The 27,284-nt window shown below is 34.0% G+C and overlaps 1 protein-coding gene and 1 pseudogene across 1 annotated transcript; one reads left to right on the top strand and one right to left on the bottom strand.

Moving 5' to 3' along the window:
- Positions 1 to 27,090, bottom strand: LOC134241571 (uncharacterized). The gene is made up of 3 exons (XM_062723609.1): positions 26,877 to 27,090; positions 22,613 to 22,734; positions 1 to 1,194 (listed from the first exon to the last, which is right to left on the bottom strand). The coding sequence occupies exon 3, from the start codon at positions 874 to 876 to the stop codon at positions 1 to 3; it is 876 nt and encodes a 291-aa protein (XP_062579593.1). The 5' UTR covers positions 877 to 1,194; positions 22,613 to 22,734; positions 26,877 to 27,090.
- Positions 11,854 to 14,045, top strand: LOC134241573 (uncharacterized; annotated as a pseudogene).
- Positions 27,091 to 27,284: the final 194 nt, after the last annotated feature.

The following is a 27,284-nucleotide window of genomic DNA, read 5'->3' on the forward strand; positions in this document are numbered from 1 at the left end:
TTAAAATACCCAATACTTTTTTAATTCATATAAGTTGATTTTATGTTTGTTTTCAAGTCGATGCTGAGGACAAATTTCATTTTGATCCTCAGATTGTATGTCTTTTTCTTCCAAAAAATATCCTTCAATTTTCATTGCAAATGGAGTAGATTTGTCTTCCTGGCATCTAATGCCTCGAACAAACATAAGTTTTTTGTGAAAGGTTCCTATAATTGCATTAAGATGTGTCTCTACGGTTCCTTGGATCTGACGCGTTTTTCTCTCATCCAATGACTGTTCATCCTGAGCATGAAGAACCTGTAGCTGTATGGAATCTGCTGTGACAGAGAGGATGATATTGTACTGACCAAAGGCAAACAAAGCCATATTTTTGTATAGATAAGATATTCCCTCACTTTTGGGAACAGTCCAGCCTTTTTCTTGCATACATGCAACCACAAGACGGAAAAAGAAGAAAAAAGGCAGAACTTTGAATCGATACACAAGAAGTGATGATTTACTCTTTGACTGTAGAATATTCTTTTGATTGTCATTCATTTCTTTTCGATTCATGCATGGAACATAGTGAGATTCTTTTCCAACAGCTACCAAACCCAGTCTTTGCATAAAATCGAGTATCGTTTGTTTATGACAAAGTGTATCAGTCTTTTTTGAATCTGCCCATATATTCTCCAAAAGTGTGTCTTTAAGATTCCCAGTTTCATAATATTCATACCAGTCCCCGGAAGATCCAATTATACCGTCCACATGTAGTGTATCTGTGATAACATGTTTAAATACGTCAACAAACCACTGAACATCAATTATCACGGACTGCTTTAGTCCGGTCTCATTAAAGTACAGGACTTTACCGGCATCGTGATAGAAGCGCAGCATATCCTGTTTTCTAATCGTTTCTTCATCTCGACTCCTTTGAACGCAATCATCATTTTCTGTGGTATCTAATTTGATACTTGATATTTCGACAATTCTTATATCTATTGTCTTGTTAAGATCATTTCCAAACGTTGCCCATTCTTTTGGAATTTTTTCAATCCATCGCAAATCACTTGTTATTTCGACAATACGACGTTCTAAATCATCGATGGGAACATGAAACTGGATACAGAAGCAGTTATCCTGCTTTATATATTGTGTCAAATTGGAATATCTTGGAAGCTTTCTAAGCAGACTTTCCAAAAAGACCCTTTTATCCTAAAAGAGAAACATTATCATAATATATATTTATTATCTCTTAATGCTTATAACCTTCAACTCATATGACTTCATGTAAAATGAAATGTGTCCTGTTATCACTAGTCTCACACCTGGAATTTCCCGATGTCCGTACGTGTCCTTTTTTCTTCACATTTTATATTTAAATAATTTCACGTACCTATGTGATTTAACATATTTTCTTTCTTTCTTTAAGCAAACTACTTTTTAAAGTTCTCATTGTGTCTTAACAATATGTAAAAGCAATATATGTATTTCATTATCATCAAGAGTGCAGTTACATTTATAGGAGTTGGTCCTTATCAAAGCTGAACACGGCTCATAAAAAGGCATACGCCGTTTTAGATGGCATTATCTACGATATATCAATACGTAAGGGATACAAGACGAAGATGGTCTAATGTGTCAGATACAGGACTGGGACGAGGTGCGAAGCACCGAGTCTCAGTCCCGTATCTGACATAATAGACCATCTGAGTTTTGTATCTTACTTAAAACATATTTTCAATGCACTTTTGTATTGCTATTGTCATAATGTGATACTTGTGACGGTGACCAAACCAGATGGATGGGGTGCTTAAGGTTTTCAGATATTTCTTTCAAAGGGATGAATAGATTTTGGTTTAAAAACCTTTATTGAACCCAAATCATATATTATTTATTTGCGACACTCTACGAACGCATTAAGAAGAGCTGAGCAACTTCATGATAATAAGCGATTTTGAGAGTATTGTGAAGGATCTTTTTTAACGTGTGAAGATTGTAAGTGACCACTAGGCAAATAAATTCCAGAAATTAAAGTGCCATTTTTTGTCCCTTGGATATCGAAAGCACCACATTTTTACTAAACGACTTTGGAAATATATTTTTATTGTGAAATTAAAATTTCCGGTAAAAAAAATCGGAGTTGTACGGGATATATTAACAGATCGAGTGTAAACTTGTCCTAATGTAATGTTCTACAATGGGCCACTTTACGTTGAAGAAGAGTTGACCGATTTCATGATAACAAGCGATTCTGAGAGTATTGTGAAGGATCTTTTTTTAACGTAGGAAGATAGTAAGCGACCAGTAGGCAAATATACTGCAGTATTCCAGGAAAGTGCCGTTTTGTCCCTTGGATAATGGATATCGAAAGCACCACATCTTTACGTACATGAATTTGGAAATATATTTTGAAATCAATTTTCCGTGGAAAAAATCGGAGTTGTATGGGGTATATTAACAGATCGAGTGTAAACTTGTCCGAATGTTACCGTTCTACTTATGGACCACTGTACGTGCATTTATTTGGATGTGTTTTCGGAAAAATCACAAATTTAAGATAAGTGCTTCAATATCGGCCGTTTCACAATCAGTGACCTGTTTAGACGGAGTGTACATTCTAATGGATTTCTGAGATACTCCTTTTTTGAAGTTTTGTTGCAGAAATTGGTTTCTATAAAGTTTAAATTGGATTATGAGATGTTGATTGCTCCATTGCTTGAATTGGATTACGAGATTGTTGATTTCTATATAAAATGCATAATGTTTGTTTATTTTCCGCCTTATTCATTCGCTGCACAAAATCTAGGTGACGTCATCCTTTGTTTTACACAGTCCAGTATTATTTTGGAGTACAATATTAGACATAATATTGTACTCCTGACAATAATATTGGACTATAGCTAGTACACTCTTTGAAATACGAGACTGTAGAAACAAAAGAATGACGTCACAAAAATGTTTTAATAGGGTATACTCGTCGCATTCGATACACCTGACTGCTTTATTGTCACAGGTGTCGGCGTGGAATGGCGACCCGTTTTCGTGCTGATTATCTTGCATCACCTTTGTTTGTTATGTATATTTGTGTTGTTTGTATACTGCACTGACCTTTACAACTATAATTGTAAATATATTTGGTATCTTACTTTCCTGCATTAGACGAACTATTACGTTATTATTCTCGCTTCCGAGTTCTGTTTAGCATACGCCTCACTACACCATTGTCGATTGATTACACTGAACAGTGACTACGTCCTTCCCTGTTCATAGGGTAGGGGGTTCAGGTAACCCGACTTACCTATGTCATCGTGCCATTTAAACACAATTTATCAATGTTTTAAAACGTAATTTTTGCATTATTATTCATATTTTTCTAGAAATTAAATATGATTTTTTCTACATTGTTTGAACTTTCGTATGATATGTGTTTTATGTCATTCAAAAGTTTGCATTAAAAATTAACGCGGTCGAAGTTGTGCTAAAATTGAATACGGGGTTTCCCCTGTGATGCATGTTGTCGCATAATTAACGTTCTGGGTAACTTGGCGTTCCGACCGAAACGCTAAATACCTATAATATTGGTTCCGGACCATTATTAACGTTCCGGTCCGCGTAAGATTTATTTCGGCCGTACAAAACGTTCCGGGCAACCAAGCACCTTTTGAAACTCTTTATTAATACTTTAGATTTGGTGTGAATTTTATTTTTTTTCTTTCTTTTATACCTTCGTATATGATACAGCAGGATTTAAACGTAAGCCATATAGTCATATGTTTACATTTCAAGTCAGAATATGCGGTCATTTTACCAGAGACATTATATATTTATTGATGTCTCTGATTTAAATAATTATTAATACAATTTATTTCACTACAAAATAAATCCGATTATTATAGCAATGACACCATAAGTTCACTTGCACCCGATAAAACTGCAGGAAAAATTATTCCTGTACCCGGGTATTGTGTCGTCGTATTTTGACTTTCATTACGTCACGCTATACTACAAAGGTTGTAAACCCATTTAATATATCAGCTGTGCGTAAGCTCAATTTTCAGAAATCTACAAAAATTTACAAAAATACGGTGGTATCTAACTATTTAAAAAAAATGCAACCTCGCCAGACGTCACACAAGGCGGAGCCTCAATCGTCAAGAGATTAGGAAGAAAATTTGCTGGAAAAGCCAGATTACCGGGAAAAAAGCCAGAAGTTTCCCCAGTTACAACACAGTGAATAAGCATCGAGGAAGTAGCCTCATCAGTATCGGAGCTAATCCTGCCTGAATTAAGACAGACCATCAAGTCCATTTTTATTGAGAGGCAAGACACTGGACTGACATCGGGACAGCCACAAGATTAAGCTACACCTGGACTTTTAACAAGTACAGTGGCCGCAGGCGACGTATCTGATCAACAGATTGATGTTGAAATCAACCCAAAACAGGCAGCGGAAAAAAGAAGGTACTAATTTACAGTGGACCTTCAGATATCCGGACACCAGATATCCGGATGCTTCAGTATCCGGACGATTTTTCTTCGGAACAGTATCTTGAAATGTTATTTTGTCTTGTTTAACTGGTAATTCAGGTATCCGGACGCTTCACATATACGGACAAATTAACTGGGAACCAAAGCGTCCAGATAAATGATGGTTCACTGTAGTTCCTTTAAGTTTGGAATCAAGCAATTTAGCTTCATGTGTAGAATTAAATAATTCAGTAACAAGCGTTGACGATGACTTAGGTATGCCAGTACCGCAATTCACAAAACAAAAAATTGTTAAAGGGGAATTTATTGAATTGCACACTTTACTTGATATGCATCCAGTTGACGATCAAGAGAACAAATTGGTCTTACATAATGGTCAGTTGTCTGTCAAACCAGTTAGTTAAATTAAGATTCTAGACATTCAAACATGGCTAGATGCATTTCTTATTCTCATGAGTATATATTTGTGTGTTCATTCAGAACAACAGTTGCTTAAGTATATGGCAAATGTAAAAGCCGCTGCTAGCTGGTCAACAGGTTTTGGTTGGAGGGGGAAAGGCAATTTCGCCTTAATAAAGCAAGAAATGCTTCTATTCCTTGGAACAAAATCCACCAAGAATTGTGATTTTATATATAAATTCTTCAAGTGTCCCTAGACAATATACACTACAACAAAAAGTTTGTTTCGATTTTAATAACAAAGGTTTTTGTGTCCGTCCTTATTGTCAATATAGTCACAGTTGTTTGAAATGTACTGGTAAGCACCTGCAACAAAGTGTCAAGAAACAAATCAAAATTCAAACAAACCCCTCGTGTCTATCAATGAAAAGAACTCTCATCTTTTTCGCCGATTCTGGAAAAAACTACAGTCATCAAATTATCAGAAAACCAGGAACAACACCTATTAATGTGAACAATATGGTTTTGTTCCTGGATATGTATCCAAAAACTTTAGATGCTATCGAATTAAAAGAGGGTTTAAGTTATGGTTTTAAAATCAAATATTCAGGGAGCGTTTTTCATCGACTTGTAGTAATTTAGTTTCAACTTCGCAATACCCGAACGAAGTTAAGCAAAAGATAGAAAAAGAAATGGCATTAGGTCGAGTCGCAGGTCCATTTGATCAAGTACCCTTGCAAATTTTAAAATATCGCCTATAGGTATAGTTCCTAAAAAAGACGGGGGTTGGCGCTTAATACATCATCTATCATTTCCCGAAGGAAATAGTCTTAGTGTAAACGATTTTATCGATCCTGATTATTGTATGGTTTACTACACACCTTTCGATGAAGTCTTAGAAATGATTGCAGCATTAGGAAAAAAAATCATTTCTTGCAAAAATGGATGTCAAGTCAGCATTCCGGTTATTACCAGTGTTTACCTATGGGCTGTTCGGCAAGTTGTGCCCTTTGGGAAAAATTTGCTCATTTTTTACAATGGGTAACTATCACGAAAACAGGCATAGAAACGTTAAACCATTACCTCAACGATTTTATTTTTACTGCCAGAGATTTCAAAGTATGTAAATTATTAATGTCAAACTTTCAGAATTTGGAATTCTGCTAGCAGAGGAAAAAATGTTGGTCCTACGCATTCATTGGTTTTTCTCGGTATAGAAAATGATACAGAACAAATGGTTATAGGTATACCAGAAGAAAAGAAAACATTGAACTTAGGAAAACAATCGAATCATTTAAGCCTTTAATCGTCGTTTTTGTGATGCTATGTGTGGTATTAAAGCTGAACACTTCTCATAAATAGGCACTGTCAGACGGGTATATAAACCGTTCGCTTTCGTTACACCCGATTGCACACTCGAAACGTGTGGCCGACACGTATTACTCCTTTCGTAGTCTTAGATTTTTTTGCATTTATTCCTTGTTTTTATGAGCATTTTCTGTTAATAAATAATGTATTGACATGTATTTTCGTGTATCCTTTGCCCTGTTTTTGAATAAATACGTAAAATTTTATAATTTCATCGAGATTGAGTAACACGCTTTGTAAGATGTACGTCTACACTCGTCGGATCTCTACAGTGAAATACATTGAACTGATAAGCGATCTGCTCCTTATACACCCCTTCTAATGTGTTCGGAACCTTTTATTTTTCGGTGTTTAACATATTATAAAACCCGATGTGTTCAAAGAAGCTTTAACAGTGGATCTGGCGAGAGCTAGCGAGACTTCAGCGAGATAGGGTATATTATTCACGGAAATGTGGCTAGGAAGTGACTAGCACGTGGAGACATGGTAAACAGAAAAGTTATGTTGTGTTTTAGCTTTCACCACCCTATAATATCATTCTGTAGAAATGTACTTCAATCGATCTTTCTTTAATTCATTCAAGTTTAAATTATTTTTAAGTACCGGGTATTCTCTATGATACAATTTTCTGCTGTCATGAATTAAAATTTCTTTTTGGACAAAATTTTTGCATGGGAACCGGGACTATATGTTTTGGCGTCAGATTAGCAATTGGGGCACCAATGTGGCTTTAACTGACAAATCAGATGAATGAGAATTGCATTATGGGTTACTATACGAATACTTCAGGAATTTTACGCTTGATAAATTCCTTTATTGTACTATCAGTGAATACAATTGCCAGGTGGATTCCCTCGCCAACACACGTGATCACAAGTCTAGTTATGTAAAAAAATGTATTGTCCATTTAAATGCATACGGATGGTGCTCTTTTTCTTTGTCTTTGAAATGTTGGTGTTCTGAACTTGACACAAACTACGTATACGTTTTATTAAACATATTTTTCTCTAGTTAACAACAAATTAAAAACGCCCCTGATATTTTTAATAGTTTCTAATGTTTGCATTTTGTTCATAAGAACGTTTTTTTTTTTTAATTTTGCACTCCATTGACATGATCGTAGATTGAACTGAACCACGTGTTCGAAGTAATATGTAATCGTGTATTTGGCGTAAACATATTCAATCAACAATTGGTCAATTGCTCGTGGTAAAATCCTCTGAGCGCATTAATAGCAATAGCCATATAGGGCAAACAAAGGTTTGTCAGTGTAGATGATATTACACATTTTTTACCTGCGTATCGGTCGCTAGTGAGCTGTAATTTTTGCAGTTTAGTTTAAGTTATATTAATTGTTATTTACCCCCCCCCCCCTTTAAGCCATTGCACCCATTTCTGTTGAAAACACACATTTTTCACAGGACATGTTTCAGAAGAAACAGACTATAACAATTTCCTGTTTGCTGCCAATTTTATTTATAAAACCGGATCTACCCTATATTTATTTCTTTACGTTTTTACTTCGGTATTCTTTGTGAAACTTCGTATCTTAAGAAACTGGTTTTTTCATGCGATTTAGCGCTCACTATAAATACTTTTATCAGGGAATGTTCGATTAATGTGACGTTCGTTACAAAGAATCGCAGGTTTTTTTGTGTCTTTGGCATGTTTAGATTACAGAGTTTTATTTTCAAGTCAAACTTCTAAAAGAGATTTTCCTTAAAAACAACGTACAGAGACAAGCTTCAATTCTGGACAGGATTTTGATGTCATTGACGCTGTCAGTTTATTAAACAGCAGTTTCAGCTCAACGAGGAGAGATTGCGAGGTTCAGAATGAAGTTGAGTATAATAGTCATTTTTTAGACTATAAACCTGACTTTGACAGTGTCTGCTAAAAATTCAATTGTTTCAGTTTAAGAAAAAAAAAATCTCTTGAATTATAAGAATGCTATAAAACAAAACAATAATATTTTAAATGTTATCAAATTTGGTTAAAGTATAGATTTTATATCATACATGTATTCTAAAGTTGTATATTTGTCTAACAAAAAATCAATATTGCAGAGTGCCCCCTCCCCCGTTAGTGAAATGTACATTTTAGAATTGATGAGAAGAGTTAACCATCGAATGATTTGAACCGCCAATTTTGTTAATCCACTGAACGTTTCGGCTCCATTGAATAAAAAGCAAAGGTTGATTGTTGATTTTAGACAATTGAATGCATTGCGCTTTAAAGAGAAATTTCAAATTCGAGGGGTCTTCAGAGGGTCTCAATTTTGCCAAAAGGTTTATTCATGATCAAATTCTATCTAACAAGTGTTTATCATCATGTAAATTATATCTGGAACTTCAATGGCCCAAAGCGTTATTTCGTATTCACAGTCCTACCCTTCGGTCTCAATTGTGCTGGTTATATTTTACTAAAGTATTTAGACCAGTAGTATTGTTTTGGAGAGCTAAAGCATATGGAGTTTTAATGTATTTAGACGAGAGCTGGGTTTGCGATCAAACAAAACTGTATTTTATTTTTACAGAATATTCAAAAACATTTGTTGCAAGTCGGTTTATGCATCATGTTTGGATGAAAATATTAAAATTTCACTGCTTCTAAGGTGTGAGCTAGAGTTCTTTTGTTAAAAAAAAAAGCCCATATATATTCCCGCCAGGGTTATTTCCCCACGGTATCGCATACGGAACGCATTGTTTTTACTGATGCTAGTGATTTTAAAGGGGGTGGAGTGATGTTAGGTTCGACTAAAAGTTTTGCATGTTATGTGGGCCGAACCAGAGAGAGTTCGAAGTTCAACTTTTAGAGAACTTAAAACAGTTGAAATCTTCGTGAAAATTTTGGGGTTTTGTTTAGAAAATAAAATTTGTAAAACTACAATAAAATTTGTAAAACTACATACATACAATCAAAACGATGTTACATGTAGAATTTCGCAGATCGGAACAATGAATACGGATTTATTATCTCTTGCTTTTACTATATTCATTTTTTCTGTAGGTTGGGTTTCACCAGAGCAAAAGGTGGAAGCAAACTTTGTCGTTTGGGGCATAAGCAATTATATTGTTGCATTTTTCAATTAGGTTTGGGGACTTTTTATTTGCGATATCTTTGCAAATTAAAAAAAAAAAAAATAATAATAAAAAATAAATAAATAAATAAATAAATAAATAAATTTTTCTTTGTTTAGGATCCATGGAACAAGCGCAGTCGACGCATTTTCTTTCGACTGGTCACAGGATTTGGATTGTTCCTTCAATTTATTAATTTGATAGGGAGGTCACTAAAACATTTACATGTATTAAATTACGGTTCTACAGTGTATATGGTGCCTTAATTGTTCCGAAGTGGAATTCAGCAGCTTTTTGGTCTTCCTTGAAAAAAAAAATTAAAGTTCTTGTGGTTTGTGAAAGATATGAGTATAAAAAAAAGTTCATGTTCTGATAAAAATAACGTATTTGTGCTAACAAATTTAGTAATTTTATAGCACCGCAATTGGATGCTTCGTAATTAAGTCATTTAACACTATACAGATGTATTTATATGTTCATTTGCTTGTTTTGATAGTGAAATATGGACATAATAGTACACAAAGGTTGACTGCTAACCAGTGTACAATGTACATGCATACCGAAATGATATGATTGGATGACTGTTATCCAAAAAGGAGTAAGATATTTGCAAATTAATAAGTAATGCTATAGCACTGGGATTGGATGCTTCGTAATTAAGTCACTTTAACACTATATGTTCATTTGCATGTTTTGATAGTGAAATATGGACAAAATAGTACACAAAGGTTGACTGTTAACCAATGTACACTGTACATGTATACTGAAATGAAATGATTGGATGACTGCTATGCAATAAGGAGGACTGCTCTCCTAGATTTGACTGAATGCAATACTAATATAAGATTATAATCTAACATGCTGGTTCTGAAAAATCATATACTAGTATTCTGATGACTGATATTTTTAATCATGAAGGACTGCTCTCCAATTTATGATTTTGATGATAAAGTTGCTTGTAAATATGTGTGATATAATATTGTGGCTATTATTGGTTACTGTACAAATTTGGTTTGAATTTTAATGTGCTTTCATGTTAAAATATATTTCAAACTTTGAAGAATTATCAAGGCCAATGGATAAATATTTACAAGTTTAAAGTCGATTTTCCATTTGGCTACATAGTGGAGTCTTTGCTGCATATCGTGAGAAATACAAAATCTCAGTCAACGCACAAGATCTACGACATATATTTCTCTAAATTCAGAGATTGGTGTTCGAAGCAATCATTTACGCATCTTCCTGCATCAGTATCTACTGTCGCTATTTTTGTGGGAGGTTTGGTGCAACAGAGGGTATCAACGTCGGTTCTGGAAGCGTATTTCTACAGTATAAGTCGGACTCATGAATTTTCTTCAAACTTGAATCCATGCGAGGATAAGTTTCTCTGTGATGTGTTTATTGTGTTTTTCTGGTATGAAATATTCGATTATGTGATACCAATTGGGAAAGTGCTCACATCGAAATTGATGTTCCCAGAGGCAAAACGGATATCTACAGGAGAGGAAATTCGGTGATATACGCAAAAACTGGAAACGATTTGTGCCCTGTGTTTTGGTTAAACATCGACATGTCTGAGATGGATAAGTCTTCCAATGATTACATGTTTACAGATGTAAATTTTGTAAAATCCCTCAATAAATGCAAAGTTTCAAATAAACTCAAACCTTTGCCATATACAAGAGCTAGAAAATATTGTTGTCTTCTTTAAATGAAATTGGCCTTGACAGTTTAAAATATGCTTTACACAGTTTACGTAGCGGCGGAGTTACAGCCGCTGCTAATAATAATGTGTCTGTTCGATTGCTTAAAGTACATGGTCGGTGGGTCATGGATAGAGCCAAGGACAGCTACATGTATATAAAAGCCAATCTTGAACATAAAATTCTGGTTTCAATGTATATTGGATTATAAAATTATTTTAATTTATTGCACCTTCTGTCCTTTGTTTAATGCGATTTGTAACGAACGAATCCTACAGTATACTCTTTTGCTTTGTTTTTCAATAAATTAGTCAAGAAAATATTTATTTGCGGAGGAGTGAAACGAGGGAGAAAATAAATTTATTTCTTAACGTTTTTACTTCGGTATTCTTCGTGAAACTTCGTATCTTAAGAAACTGTTTTTTTCATGCACGAGCGATTTAGCGCTCACTATAAATACTTTGACCAGGGAATGTTCGATTAATGCGACGTTCGTTACAAAGAATCGCAGGTTGTTTTGTGTTTTTGGTTTTCCCTGCCCTCCCAGCCCTTGCATTGTTTATCGTGTAAAATTTATTACATGTAGATTGATTTGCATATTTTGAATAAAAATGCGATTTTTAACGAACGCAACAATCCTACAGTATACTCTTTTTCTTTGTTTTTCAATAAATTAGTCAAGAAAATATTTATTTGCGGAGGAGTGAAACGAGGGAGAAAATAAAACCTATGAGTTCGTAAACCTAAACCACGTGTCTTGAGATTTAAATCACAATAACATAAGTAGGAGTGTTATATACGAGTTGTAGGGAGAGCGTTGAAGAACGGGAAATATGGCGGACTATGCCTATTTACGAGTAGTGTTCAGCTTTAAACACCCGTCGCATATTATAAGGGTTAATGCCGGTAAGAAGAGCGACCTACAGGTCTGGTTGAGTTTCATTGAACAATTCAACGGCACTTTCATTTTTTTTTTAGAGATTAATTGGCTTTCAAATTTCGAACTACACTTATATACGGACAGCGCAGGAAATTCACAACTTGGCTGCGGCGTCTATTTACAAGGTCACTGGGCGTATTTTCCGTGGCCCACCAAGTGGCAGGATTCAGACATGATGTCGGATATAACTTTCTTGGAATTAGTTCCGATAGTTTTGGCAGTTACGTTATTCAAAAATCATTTCCAAAATAAAATAATGGTTCATACAGACATCATCGCTTTAGTATCTATTCTAAATAGGAAGACATCTAAATCTAAAAGAGTAATGGAATTAGTGCGTCCTTTGGTTCTCCATGCAATGGTTAACAATATGCATTTCAAAGCCAAGCATATTTGTGGTTCCAATATTTCTATCGCTGATTCTATTTCACGAAAACAGTGGGAAAGATTCCGGGCTCTCGCACCAGAAGCGGACAAAGATCCTATACCCATCCCAGAAGATTTCACGAAGATGATATTAAAGCTCAAATAGAGCATTTAACGCTTAGGTCATTTGCCCCTAACTCGAAACTACAGTACTCAAATAATTTAAAGATATTTTCTACTTTCAGGAATGACTATGGTTTAGAAGATATTTGGGGTCCTCCCCTATCTCACTTGTGTATTTTCATTGCTCACTTGTCCCTTCGCGGTTTAGCGTACAGCACAATATCATCTTACTTATCGGGTATAATTTTAAATGCAAGTTGACAGGTTCCACGGATTATACTCAATGCTTTCTAGTTAGAAAATTATTAGACGGTATAAAACGTTCCCGTAAATCAGTTGATCTTCAGTTACCAATTACGGAAAAATTTTTGGAAAAGCTTATACCAAGCTCAAGTCTAGTTTGCTCCTCCAATTTTGAAACCTACCTATTTTTCTCTGCATTTTCATTAGCGTTTCATGCCTTTTTGAGAGTAGGTGAATTTACATGCATTAAAACAAATGACAATCATCATGTTATCAGCATCAAAGATATACAAATTTTATTCGATCAATAGGTAAAAAAGAAAATATTACTGTTAACAGTCCCCTATTAACAGACTGACCAAACAGGAATTGGTTCAAGAATTCAATTGAACGAGTCACCTATGCCAGTTATATGCCCCCTATTTCATTTACAGAGATATTTGTCAGACCAAAAACTAATGGTCCCCTTTTTGTTCACATGACGGCAGTCCACTTACCCGTTATCAATTTACATCAGCCCTTAATAAAACTATAAATCTTTTTGGCCTTTCAAAGAGACATTACACTTACCACTCCTTGCGAAAAGGGGTTGCCTCGGACAATTTTATTAAAGACCATTCCGAATCCAAGATAATGAAAAAAGGTAGATGGTATTCAAATGCTTATAAAACTTATATTAGAAATCAGTGAAATATATTTTATCACAATAGGGCAAGAAAAAAGTGTTTGGATAGTCGGCTCATCCATTATCAAGTGGGCTTTTCAACGAGCAAGCCTTTCAACCGAAAAATCTCATTTGGGTCTTAGACATCTCAATTATCACAACCTTTGGCAGGGCAACGGTGGTCTAACATGGAGGAAACTGTTTCCCCTCATTCAGCTACTATTAAGGTATGAACCATCACCTGATGTTTTAATTGTTTATAGTGGTGGTAATGATATAGGGAATGTGCCTTTACTTGAGCTACGCGTAATGATGAAAGTAACAATTCTAAACTTCCAAATACTATCATGGGTTGGTCTCATATTCTTCCCAGATCTTCATGGCGCTACAGTAAGATTGTTAAATCTCAAAATATAGCAGTCAAAAGAATTAACAGTTTTATGAGCAAATTGTTTGTCTTGAATAATGGTTTTTACATCAGTTATCCCGAGATGTCTTGGTATTCTAGCGGTTTCTTTGTTAAAGATGGTGTTCATCTTTCCAAACTTGGCAATGACATATTTCTGTATAATTTACAAAGTAAATTGCAACAAGTCTGCTCTCCCAAAATAAATCTAATAAAACTTCACATTTGCCTTCATTGTCTTGAAATCCATGAAATTCTTGTTGATTATTTTGTTTCTTTGTAAACAAAAGAAGGTGTGAAACTTGTTTACATTGATATACCCCCATCGTGCTGTTTTACGACACACCTGGCTTCTATCGATAAACGAATAATTGCGCAGCCTTGTGAATCGCCACCTGACCACCCTGATCAGATGATAATAAATTGTTAAGTTCAGTCTAAAAAAATTATTTAATTTTTATATCAGCCTAGTAATAATATTTACAAATACTGAAATTCCCATTTCGCCTTAGTACCTTTTCACTTTTTCTTACCTATATTTCACAGTCAAGGCGAAATGGGAACACACCGATGATAATTGTGGTATATTGATTATATTTCCGATAAAAAAATAATTTTTAGGTAATATTTTAATTTCCTTACATTTCTTAAAACACCCATGCATCATTACATGAAGTTGCGTTTTGTTTAAAACCAACTATATTAATAAACTAACTAAAAAACAAGAACATAATAGGAAACGAGTGGAGGACGGATCTAAAAAGGGAATTTATAATTATAGCATTTAATACGAAGAAAAGGTGTTTCTTGTTTGTTGATTAATTTTCTTCGTCAGGTATAGTTTTTTTATTTTTAATTTCTATGTTATGTCAACAAAACATGATCAATTTGGAAATGTTTCAAACACACGGCTAAAAACTCTTGAATAAAATTCAACTTATTTTTATTTACGCACGTAAGTACAAGTACATTTGTATTCATTTGTAAAAATTACACTGAAGAAGAAATGTATTACAGACACAGATCTGTATTTTACTATTTATATGAAAAGCATTGTGAAATCTGCTCACCCCCCCCTCCCCTGCAGTGAACAGTAGGCAAATAACTTGATATGCTAGGTATGAAATTTCTCTATATTTTAATTAACAATTTGTTGAATGTGTTCAACAAACAATGGAGTCTTAGTGGGGAAGGCAACCGCGAACGAAATTTGTTCTATCGCCTACCTGATTTTTCAAAAGACACTTTTGAATGCCTTTTCCTATAAAATAATAGATTTTTTTGCGAACCTTGAAGTGTGACCTACTTTTCAAAGGTTCTGTGCTAATTTCTCTTCGTTTTGTTAAAAATTGAAAAGTACCAACTAAGTAGCAAAAATTCATGTATTTAAAATATTTCAATAGCAAAAGATTTAAATATCTTTATTTCAATAGCAAAAAATTTAAATATCTTTCAGCAATTGCAGCCCAAAACGTTTATTATGATCATAATTTTTAGTTCCGGGCAAACTTAGCCTAGTTCAAAACTGGAAAAGAAACAACTAAGTAGCAAAAATCTATGAAAAATCTTTCAGTAATTGCAAGCCGGAACGTTTATTATGACCATAATTGTTGGTTCCGGGCTAACTTGGCTTCGTCAAAAAGTCGAAAAGAAACAACTAAGTGGCAAAAGATATGAATATCTTTCTGAGATTGCAAGCCGGAACGTTTATTATGACCATAATTTTGGTTCAGGGCTACCTTGGCTTCATCAATTTGTGGAAAAGAAACAACTAAGTAGCAAAAGATATGAAATATCTTTCTGAAATTGCAAACCGGAACGTTTATTATGACCATAATTTTTGGTTCCGGGCTACCTTTGCTTCGTCATAAAATGGAAAAGGAACTTCAAAATAGTAATTTTTAGAAAGAATGTGTTCAAAAGTTTTATTAGAATTTATGATTCTGATATATATATATATATATATATATATATATATATATATATTAGGGATGTCAACGAGTACCCGGTTAACCGGGTACTCGATCGAACGTCCGAGTATCGAATACTAAAATCGGTACTCGGTTACTCGGATGTATATTTTTCAATATTTCTAAGCTTATTTATTAATGCATTAAAATATCGGTTTTAAAACGTAAAATGTACATACAGTAAGTAGGGTTTCCTACGCCTCTAAATGACCGTTATCGCCTGTGGCAGTGTTTTAACAGTAATTATCGTGACCAAACACCCGATGTACCTACCTGGCTTTTCTCACCTTCGACTGTCTTCTACCCTTATGTTTAGTTTGCTTTAATTATTTGTTTTCATTGAACATCGTTTAAGGTCCATTAAAATTAAATAAATTTAATGATTTTGTCAATTCTTCAAGAAGCCGTAAATTCTCGGGGAAAGAGACAGACGATATTGCACGTGCGATTGTTGATATGGATGCGTTTGATTACATGCCAAATAATGCAAATGGTTGAAGGCAAATGCTTTAAAAATCTTATGTCCATCGTTGCTCCAAACTACAACATACCGTATCGTAATTCTATGAAATCTAGGATCAAAAAGTGTACGAAGATCGTATAAATCCGCTTTGTTATAGGATAACTTGATCAAGTTTATACCGTACATGTAGCTCTGACAACTTATCACTTGGACGTCAAACGCACCAAGGAGTTACATTACAATTACGGAACAGATTATTTTTAAAACAAAAACATTGTGAACCATTTATGATTTTTTTTTCTCGTATTTATCTGATAAATAAATTGAACTTAAAAAAATGTTAGATTAAATTTCGTCGGACACAAAGTGGTCATAATTGTTACAACGCATTTGCAGGTAACCTCCCATCGCTTTTATTTTTACAAGAGTTTACAATGTTGCACAGTTATCAATTAACTTGTTCATATTTATGTAAACTTTTACCGAGTACCCGGGTACTCGATCGGAAAAACGTCCGAGTAACCGAGTATTAAAAATTGACCGATTTGACATCCCTAATATATATATATATATATATATATATATATATATATATATATATATATATATATATATATATAGTATTGGTTTTGAGGTAAAAATTTCAAAGGTCAACATTGTTAATTAATGTACATGTATTTGTATATTCTTTCTGGGTGTAAAACGTCATTTCTGGCCATCTCAAGAAGCGATTACGATTTTGCAATGAAATGTCATATCATAACTCCGTAATACACATCCGTCTTACCCCCCACCCCATCCCCTCCTTCGATTCGTGCATGCCCTTCTTTTTACTAATGCGGAGGACATATATTCTCTGAATTAGCTTGTTTTATAAATCATGTTTGCATGACCTTGGGTATTATTGAGAAGATTTCAAAACAGTCTTTCTTTACACTTGTATTTCCATGTTAGCTTCTGTTTTCCTAAAAATCACTCCCCTTAGACATTTGTTTCCGCTATCCCAGTTGGTTCTACGGATCCATTTTGTTCTGCATGTATAATATTTAATATAAAAAATATAATTTTATTCCCTATGAATTTTGGTCCTGTCTTACCTTCAATTGCCACGATTTGTGCAGACTAGCATCTACAATATGCCATGATCCTGCTACGTAATTTTCTTCTTTTCTACAACAGTGATGCTCCAGAAAAAGAAATAGAATTCTTTTCCATGTTTTGCAAATTAATAATATAAAATTCAGAAGCAGTGGAGATTATTTCAACATAATGGCATTGGCATCAGAAGCAAATTGAAAGGGGGCGGGGGCGGCTTAAGTGAAAGAAAAAATTCAAACCTACAAAAAACCCCGCATCATTGGTGATTGCCTACATCATGGAGAATTATGGCTTATCTTATAGGCATGTTAAATAAGCAAACTTGTAGGATTAAGCACGAAAAAGGTTGTTTATTCTACATTTTACTCTTTTTTTGGTTCATTGCGTTTTAAGTATGCTGTGAGAATCATTTGGAAACTAAACAACAAAAATCTCTTAATTATGAAATTCATTATGAAATGAAGATCTGAGGTGGAGTAATACCTATTGTACCTCTGCTAATGAACTTTAAGGTCAAGTGTATACGATTCAACTTGTCTGTCATTCTGTCCATGCTACATGTACCTTGTCTGAGCTAATTTTGAAACACTGGAGGCTCAAAAAAGGTAAATGTGTCAATTGTCTAAACTCGAAAATTTGTTGGGGATGGTGGTGGTGGGGGGGGGGGGGTAGGGGGGAGGCTATGATAGAACTTCCAGTGCCAGTATTTTTTTTCCAAACACTACCATTTAACCTTTTTTAAACTCAACTGCAACGTGTCGGTTGAAAAAGTGTTTGTTAGGGGGGGGGGGGTTTAACCTACGCCCCAATGTACAATGTCTATATTATGCCTATTTTTGCGGGAAAAAAATGGAAGCTAAGCCTCCCTACCCCAACCCTCTCCGGTTCCGACGAATATGGCATGTATAAAACGATAATAGTTTTACTAACTTTATCGTTTTTTATATATTCAAACACCCATGCAGAAATATTTTTTTACCACATATCATAAGCGGTTTGTGGTTAGGACATTCCTCCAAGTAACACTTATGTGCATTTCAATTCCTTTTAAACAAACAAATAGCAAAAAATAAAAAAGACGAAAGAAAAGAAAAAGAAATATTTTTTTGGAAAACTTGGTCGTATTAAAAAAGAAAGCCGAGCCATTCAATATATTTTGTCTTGTTATTTTTCATATCTCAATTACTATTTTTTTCTTCCGATGATTAAAAAAATTCATTATTTTAATTTCATTAATTACTTGTGCTTGGCTTTTTTGGTATAAAAGGGAATAAACCATCTCATATTCTTATGTTTTCATGTTTATTTTATTACGGAATAAATCACATTATCATCATTGAAATATATGTACTGTACCTACATGTACATTGTAGTATGAAGATAATTTAGAAAAAAATAAACCAAATACGTAACATTCTTCAACAGTGAATCATATACATATTTCCAATGGAATATAAACCATATTATCATGCCATTTCATAAATAATATTTAATTATGAAAACAATTTCTAATTATGAGGAATGGAAGCCGTGTTTGAGCCTTGACTTGTGAAATGTCGAACAAGTAATATCATTTAAAAAGAGAATTTAATTCCGTAAATATATAATTATCAATATTTGTTCTTTACTTTTATCGAATTCTGATATCAATAATTTATCAATTAATTAAAACATTGCTGTGATGTCATTCCTTTGTTCTTACAGTCTAAAAATTGACCTATGGCAGTCCGATATTAGTGAGCAGTCTGATATTAATCGTAATATCAGACTGTCGCATTACTGATATCCTTCAGAATCGGACTGCTACTGAACAAAAGAAATTAAAAATGTGATAATTTAACAAACAGCAATTTAAATTTCTCACATAGAATGATGATTTAGAAAAAATTGATCTTACATAATTGCAAAATAAAAAAAAAACTTTCAATTACACTGAATATACTGTAACAGAAAGAAGAATATGCGGCAGACCAGATAATGCAAATAAATAAATAATAACACACAATTACACAAATGGATAAACTTCTAATAAACATATCAAAATTGGAGAATTGTCTCAACCCCTTTCTCTGTTTTTTTTTTAAAGAAGGAGCGCACTGGGAGTCACCAGAGATTGGCACAAACACTTTCAAATCTTTAGACACTATTATAAAAAAAAACATTCCAACATATTTGATTTCATTTTTCTCATAGAAAGAAAAATGCCTCTGCAAAATCTAGGTTGTGCGATTATATGATAATTCATACTTATTTTGACAGCTTTGCAACAAATTTTGAAAGAAATTTGAAGTTTCTCAAAATTGTCTCAAACATTATTGATTATATTTGTTTTTCAAAAACCAAGATATTTGTAGATTCTTAACATAAAAAATGAAATGGACTAATGTACCTTCTGCATCCGCTTAACTTTCTGTGAGAATCTTCATTTCTGCATATTCCATTCCATTTCAAAATTAATGAAAACATATTTTGTTCCCACTACCCTTATCAAATTCTTTCTAATACCTTCTTCAGTGTAGCCAAAATCCCTAAATACTGAGTACTTTTCATTTAAGCCTACTTTCTTGATTTCAAGAATTGCTTCAGCGGTCATTAACACCTTTGTCTTTTGTTCTAATATCGGACTGTCTCAGGTAAATCAAAAGCAATGTTTTAAGTACGATATATGCCTCATACAATTCTGTATTAAAAAATATCAGACAGGTTTCGGCCCTAACGGGCCTCAAACTGTCTGATATTTTTTAATACAGAACTGTATTCGGAATATATATCCAATACTTAACTCTTTAACATTGTGTTTCTTAAAATGTTAGTCTTTCGTAATTCCGGTCTTAAATTGTTTATCTCATTACCATGCTCTTAACCTGTTTATAATACCGGGTTTGCAATCATTCAAGCGAGAGATTCACACCTGGCATGCACAAAATAAACAAAGGGAATTGAGTTGTAGATAACCGATTTGTATACATAAGATAAACAAAGCCTTATAATGCGACCAAAGTCATATGTATCAGAAAGAGTATGTCAGACTATTTATTCATTTATTTTTTTAAATTGCTGTACAAAACGGGCATGACACCAAAAGAACATTGCAGTGACGCATGAAAATTGAAGGTCGCTGCGTCATGCTTAAACCTCAAGAAAAAAAACCACTACTTCCATGGCTCAATGTGGAATGAAATCTGGTCAGATACCGCGATTCAAAGATTGAACTCATGGCCGGAACCTATATTACAGTAAAATCCTAAACCAATAATATGATTTTAAGGTTCTGATCGGAACGCGAAATACCCGGAACAAATATTATGCGACAATGGCACTGTAGTTTTGTGTCCGCGGCGTTGATAGCATCATTTTGATTGGCTTTCCTGAAGGCGATTTTTAAGGAATCAATGACATTGACCTATGAGAGGAATGCTAACAGTTTGAAGATCAACATGGTTAATGTTACATCTCAATGCAATGTGCAGAAGTTTATGCATTTCCGTTTCAGAGGAATGAAGTCAATTTTACTACGGTAAGTAACCGAAATATTTTAATGCAACATACACTATGAGAAAGTTGAGAAAATTTCCTATCTGAAGATTATTGTTCTGTATTTATTTCGGAAAGCAATTCACCCGGATTTCCAATCAAAAGTCGTCAACCCGACGCAACTTTTGAACAGTTTCCATGTACCTTTACATTCATGTACACTTTTGTATCGTAAAACCACAAAAGAAAATAGAAATGAGACATTAAATAATATAAGGATTGACTTATTGGAAAAAAAAAATCTATAAAAAAATTCCTACAATGTACTACACATAAACAGGGACCTATAAACGGCCCCTGATATTTATAAATGTACAAATTTAATTCTGTTGCCAGGATTTCCTTTAGATTCTGAAATACATGTTATGTACTGTATAATAACAGAATAATCCGAAGTTCTTCTAACTAGGTCCTATTAAAATATTTTTGTTATTAACATGATACTTTGTGGTTAATTTTTTTAAGTGAATATAAACAGTCAGACTTCGGTAAAATGCGTGAATCATTCCATATCATGTTTATGGAACCCGCCGGTAGTAGCAGATGTCATTCAACTTATCCAGGAAGCTTGGATAACTTAGACTGAATATATACAATTATTGATTGATACCGAAAATTTGATATCATGTTTTTTAAAGATAGATCTACTAGTATTAAAATTTTAAATAAAGTTGTGAATTAACTATAGTGGATTCTTTTTTCCAGATCTTTGCCCTTTTCATATTAATATTGACAGCCTTCTTCTTTGTGATGTCCAGACAAAACTCTGACTTTTAATGAGCACATTCGATTAAGATCACTACTTGTATACATATTTTAAAGTAATAAATTGTAAAGAATATATAAAATATCATTATTTTTTCCTAACTTAGATTTTGAAAGCATTTTATTAGAAAGACTGTATCGGCCATTTTCAATATAGGTGGCCATATTGGATATTTTGCTCCCATCTTGAATATTTTTTACCTGGCATGGAAACAGAAAATTAGGGCTTGAATAGACCTTTCCGAAAATATATAGTTTGCCATAATTCCAAATAAAATTAATCTAGTTATTTGAAAAACTACCTAGATTTTGTGGTTTTACGATACAAAAGTGTGCATGAATTTAAAGGTACATGGAAACTGTTCAAATGTTGCGTCCGGTGACGACTTTTGATTGTAAATCCGGTTGAATTATTTTCCGAAATTATTACAGAACCATGATATTCAGATAGGGAATTTTCTCAGCTTTTAATAGTGTATGTTGCATAAAAATATTTCGATTAGTTATCGTAGTGAAATTGACTTCTTTCCTTTGAAACGAAAATGCATAAACTTCTGCACATTGCATTGAGATGCAACATTAACCATGTTGATCTTCAAAATGTAAGCTTTCCTGTGATAGGTCAATGTCGTTGATTCCTTAAAAATCGCCTCCCGGAAAGACAATCAAAATGACGCTATCAACGCCGCGGAGACAAAACTACAGTGCCATGCATCAAAGGGGAAACCCCGTATTCAATTTAAGCACAACTTCGACCGGGTTAATTTTTAATGCAAACTCTTCGGAATGAAATAACACACATATCATACGAAAGTTCAAACAATGTAGAAAAAAATTCATTATATTTAATATCTAGATAAATATGAATAATAATGCAAAAATTACGTTTATGAACATTGATAAATTGTGTTTAAATGGCACAATTACATAGGTAAGTCGGGTTACCTGAACCCCCTACTCGGGAACAAAAATTGCGGACGCATTCCATTTACCAATCGTGTTCAGCTCTAAGTTATTTACCTTGTACTTCCCAATCTTATTCTCCCAGTGGGTAGCTACAATAAGGACCAGAGGACTCTTGTCTCCTTCTTTCTCGATGCCACAATACGTATGTATGGACTTAATCCAGAATACAAAATAGTCTGAAAATAAATTGATGGTTGATGGTGCAGACAGTTATCATGACTAGAAATAACGACCATTAAGCTTGCATTTAAAAATATTTTAACTTTTGGATCACTGTTTAATTGAAAAGTTACTACATATCAAGAAATGTCTTAATTTTATTTTACCCGATTGTTGTCCGAGCGATCTTATGATGAACATTTTGAAAAATTTTATTCTAAATATTGCAATACAGTATAAATTCCCTCTACCATGGAATTACCATACCTTTCATCCTTGATAAACTGTTACGGACTTTGATAAGAATTTAACACAAAATATATTTTTTTAAAAATTCAACTTCTAGTTTTATTTTTCTCCATCTAATATCATGCTGCCTAACTTTAAATTTGCACACATATCTTTCACAAGGTAGAATTTGAGCGGCATTCGGTGAAATTCTGACCTCTCGTCTTGAGAAGAGGATTTTTAAGTATGCCACCAAATTTCACTATTCCTTAATTATCCCTTTAACAAGGATAGGACCCTTTATTTGAACAAACGTGAATTCCCTTCACGCAAGTGCAGAGGTTCTGGAGAAGAAGTCGAAAATGTAAAAAAAAAAAAAAAAAAAAAAAAAAAAACAAGAGGCCCAGGGGCCACAGCACCCACCTGAGCACATCAGCTAGTAAAAAAAACATATCAGATCAGAAATGAAAGGTTACTGAGGTTGGGGTGGGGGTGGGGGGGAGGTTGAATTTTAACACCCCAGGGGATCATGATTTGAACGAAATAACTAGAATCTACACTACCTGAGGATGGTTCCATATAAATGTTACTAATCATGGCTTTGAAGTACTTGAAAAGAAGAATTTTAAAGGTTTGCCTATATATTCTTATTTAAAACTTTGATCGGCCATACTAGCCCCACCCTACCCCAAGGTCATGATTTGAACAAACTTGAATCTCAACTACCTGAGTACGATTTCACTTGAGTTTCATCTTTCCTGGCTCCTTGGTTCTTGAGAAGAAGATTTCTAAAGATTTTTCCTATATATTCCAATGTAAAATTTTGATTGTCCATTTTGGCCCCACCCTACCCCTGAGGGTCATGATTTGATCAAACTTGAATCTACACTACCTGAGGATGAACCCACACGAGTTTCATCTTTCCTGTTCCTGTGGATCTTCAGAAGAAAATTCCTAATGATTTGAACAAACCTGAATCTATATTACCTAAGGATGATTCCATATGAGTTTCATCTTTCCTGGTCCAGTGGTTTTTGAAGATTTTTTCAAATTGGGAATAATTTTTCTCTAATTCATAATTATCTCCCCTTGAAAAAGGGCGTGACCCTTTAATTGAAACAATTGAATCACATTTACCCAAGGATACTTTGTAGCAAGTTTGGTTGAAATTGGCCCAGTGGTTCTTGAGAAGAAGATGAAAATGTGAAAAGTTTACAGCGACAACAACAACGACGACAGCGATAACTCGACAGACAGCGGACAAATTTTGATCAGAAAAGTTTACTTGAGCCTTCGGCTCAGGTGACCTAAAAAGTTTACAGACGGACGGACAGACGGCTAGACAGGCATGGGAGAAGGACTAAAGACAAATTGCGATCAGAACATCTTTCAGCTTTCAGTTCAGTTGAGCTATAAAGTGAAAGAAAAATGGATAAGAGAATTTAAAAAGTTAGTGTTTAAGATACGCCATCTGTTCGAAAAAATAGAAATGATAATGAACACAAGAAATACTACAATACATCTGATTTTATAAGACATCTAAAAATATTAATTATCAATCTGGGCGAAAAATTTCTATAAAATTCAACAAGAGGCCCAGAGGCCACAGCGCTCAAATGAGTAATTGGCTAGGAAAATGCACTTATCAGATCAGAACTGAAAGTTTAATGAAAAGGGAGGGGGGCTTGAATTTTACCCCCCTCCCCCAGGGGGTCATGATTTGAACAAACTAGAATCTACACTACCTGATGATAATTACCTATAAATATCACTAAACATAGCTTTGAAGTACTTAAACAGAAGATTTTTAAAGGTTTACCTATGTATTCTTGTGAGACTTTTTGGTCGGCCATTTTGGCCCCACCCTACCCCTTGGGGTCATGATTTGAAGAAATTTGAATCTGCACTATCTGAAGATAATTCCACATGAGTTTCATATTTTCTGGGCCAGTGGTTCATGAGAAGAAGATTTTTGAAGATTTTTTTTCCAATATACCTATGTAAAACTTTGATCAGCCATTTTGGCCCCACCTAACCCCCCGGGGTCATGACTTAAACAAATTTGAATCTACACTACCTGAGGATGATTACACATGAGTTTCATTTTTCCTGGCCCAGTGGTTCTTGAGAAGAAGATTTTTTTTAAATGCCATTAATAATCTCTAATTCATAATAAAATCCCCTTGAAAAAGTGCGTGACCCTTTATTTCAACAAACTTGAATACGCTTTACCCAAGGATACTTTGTAGCAAGTTTGGTTGAAATTGGCCCAGTGAGACGAAGATGAAAATGTGAAAAAGTTTACATCAACGACGACAACGACGGCTACAGACAACGGACATATATTGATCAGAAAAACTCACTTGAGCCTTTGGCTCAGGTGAGCTAAAACCTGCCTCAGATGGACAGGCATGTCCTCAATGATACTTAAGTTTAAAAGGCTAGAAAGTCCGAAAATGAGAAAATAATGAATTGATTGATTGATTGATTGATCATTGTATATTGTTTAACGTCCTTCTCGAGAATATTTCACTCATATTGAGACCCCACCACTTGCCAGTGGGGGGCTACATATTTTGTCCTAAGCTTGGCACTCAAGGCCTTTGAGCAGTGAGGGATCTTTATCGTGCCAGCACCTACTGCGACACGGTGCCTCGGTTTATACGGTCTCATCCGAAGGACCGGTCTCCACGACCCGCAGTGGGATTCGGACCCGCGACGTAAGGATTGACTCCTTACTTCGCGACTCTAGAGCAGACGCTCTAACGATGCTGCACTGCGCCATGCGGGTGACAACAATAAATTGAAAATGATGATTATATTTTTTTTAAAGATCTCTAGATGAACAACCTGAAGCATTTGTTTTCTATTGGACAAAGTTTTCAAAAACTGATTTTCATAAATGTTTCTTCATTGATTTAAGTACCAATCCTTCATTTTTTTCACACTTGTTCACTTTCATTTCGTCTTGGTGATATACCTTATTTTGATATATTTTGAGATATACTGAGAAATCTTGAATCGGGCTAGTAATGAGTGTTTAAGGACAGATGATACAAACAAAAAATGGTTGCCTGGATTGGTATATATTTTCTGGTCTTATTTCATTGAAAATGATTTAAAAAATAAATTTCTAGTATATAAAGAAATTGTAAACCTCCTATGATGTTCAAAATTCTACCTCTCTGAAACCATCCTTTTTAATCTATAAAAATACTTTTCTCTTCAAATCCAATTTTTGTGAGAATTTGAATAAAAATACAAAAACTACGCGGTTAAACTTATTCATTTAACTCATTAAAACATGACTCAAGTTGTTATTTTCAAATTTTTGGACAAAAATTTGTTTGTATCATCTGTCCTTAAGGACTTTAAATATGATACTATGAGAATTATTCAATATAAAATGAAAATTGACCTCAAGATATTAAAATAAATAAGAAAAAATGAAAACGATTTCTATTGAAATTGGGTACAAACTAGTAAAAAAAGCATTAATGTTAGATAACCATATCTCAAACAATGGCAAGTAAATAATTACAATTCATTCGAGTTTCGCTAGCAAGGTCAACGGTCAAAAACTTAGATTTACCGTCTACGCGTTAGCGTAATCAGTAAAACGGATATTTGCAATCGGTAAATCAGCATTAAATGATGAGCATTGATGAAATCATCAAATACGACATTAGAACATAGTTATTCCTATTCAAATGCAATCTATGCATTTTGTTTGTTGTTTACGTCATTTCTTAAATATTTATCTGGAATACATCATGGAGCTTTGTGTTTTTGCGTCGCTCTATGATGACTTCACAATGAAAAGCTTTCTATCTCGTTAATGCTCCTTTTACTGCTTCAAACAACTGTGCATATTAGCCAATCAAAATGTGTTTTACAAAACAATTGCATTATAGAATTCATATTAAGATACCTCCATATGTCCATCCACTGAATATACTGCCCTCTTGATCACATACATCTTTATCAACCTGTTGGTCCAGACATTTAGAAGCGTCTACTACCACGATGTAGAAAGCTCTCCTGGTCAGGTAAATCTGATGACAGGCGTAGTACGCACACTGTCCTCCAAAGTCGTAGAAGGTTAACTTCTTTATGATTTCTTTTATGGTATGAACGCCGTCTATAGCACTACTTTTTTTCTTATCTAGTCCTATAAAATAAATTTTATTTTACATGTATGTACGTTTACTTGATTTCACAATAACATTACTTTGTTAAGTATTATCTATAATTAGTCTAGACATGAAAAGAGTAAGGATAGTAAAACATTACTGGTTTGAATCATATAATTGATATAGAATATCTACTTAAACTTTTT

The sequence above is a fragment of the Saccostrea cucullata genome, unplaced genomic scaffold (genome assembly GCF_032062105.1).
Source record: "Saccostrea cucullata isolate Sc308-1 unplaced genomic scaffold, CSIRO_AGI_Scuc_v1 ctg2958, whole genome shotgun sequence".
Lineage (NCBI taxonomy): Eukaryota > Metazoa > Mollusca > Bivalvia > Ostreida > Ostreidae > Saccostrea > Saccostrea cuccullata.

Coding starts and splice junctions, on each gene's coding strand:
- LOC134241571 (XM_062723609.1), bottom strand. CDS start 876: ATGCTGCGCTTCTATCACGATGCCGGTAAAGTCCTGTACTTTAATGAG.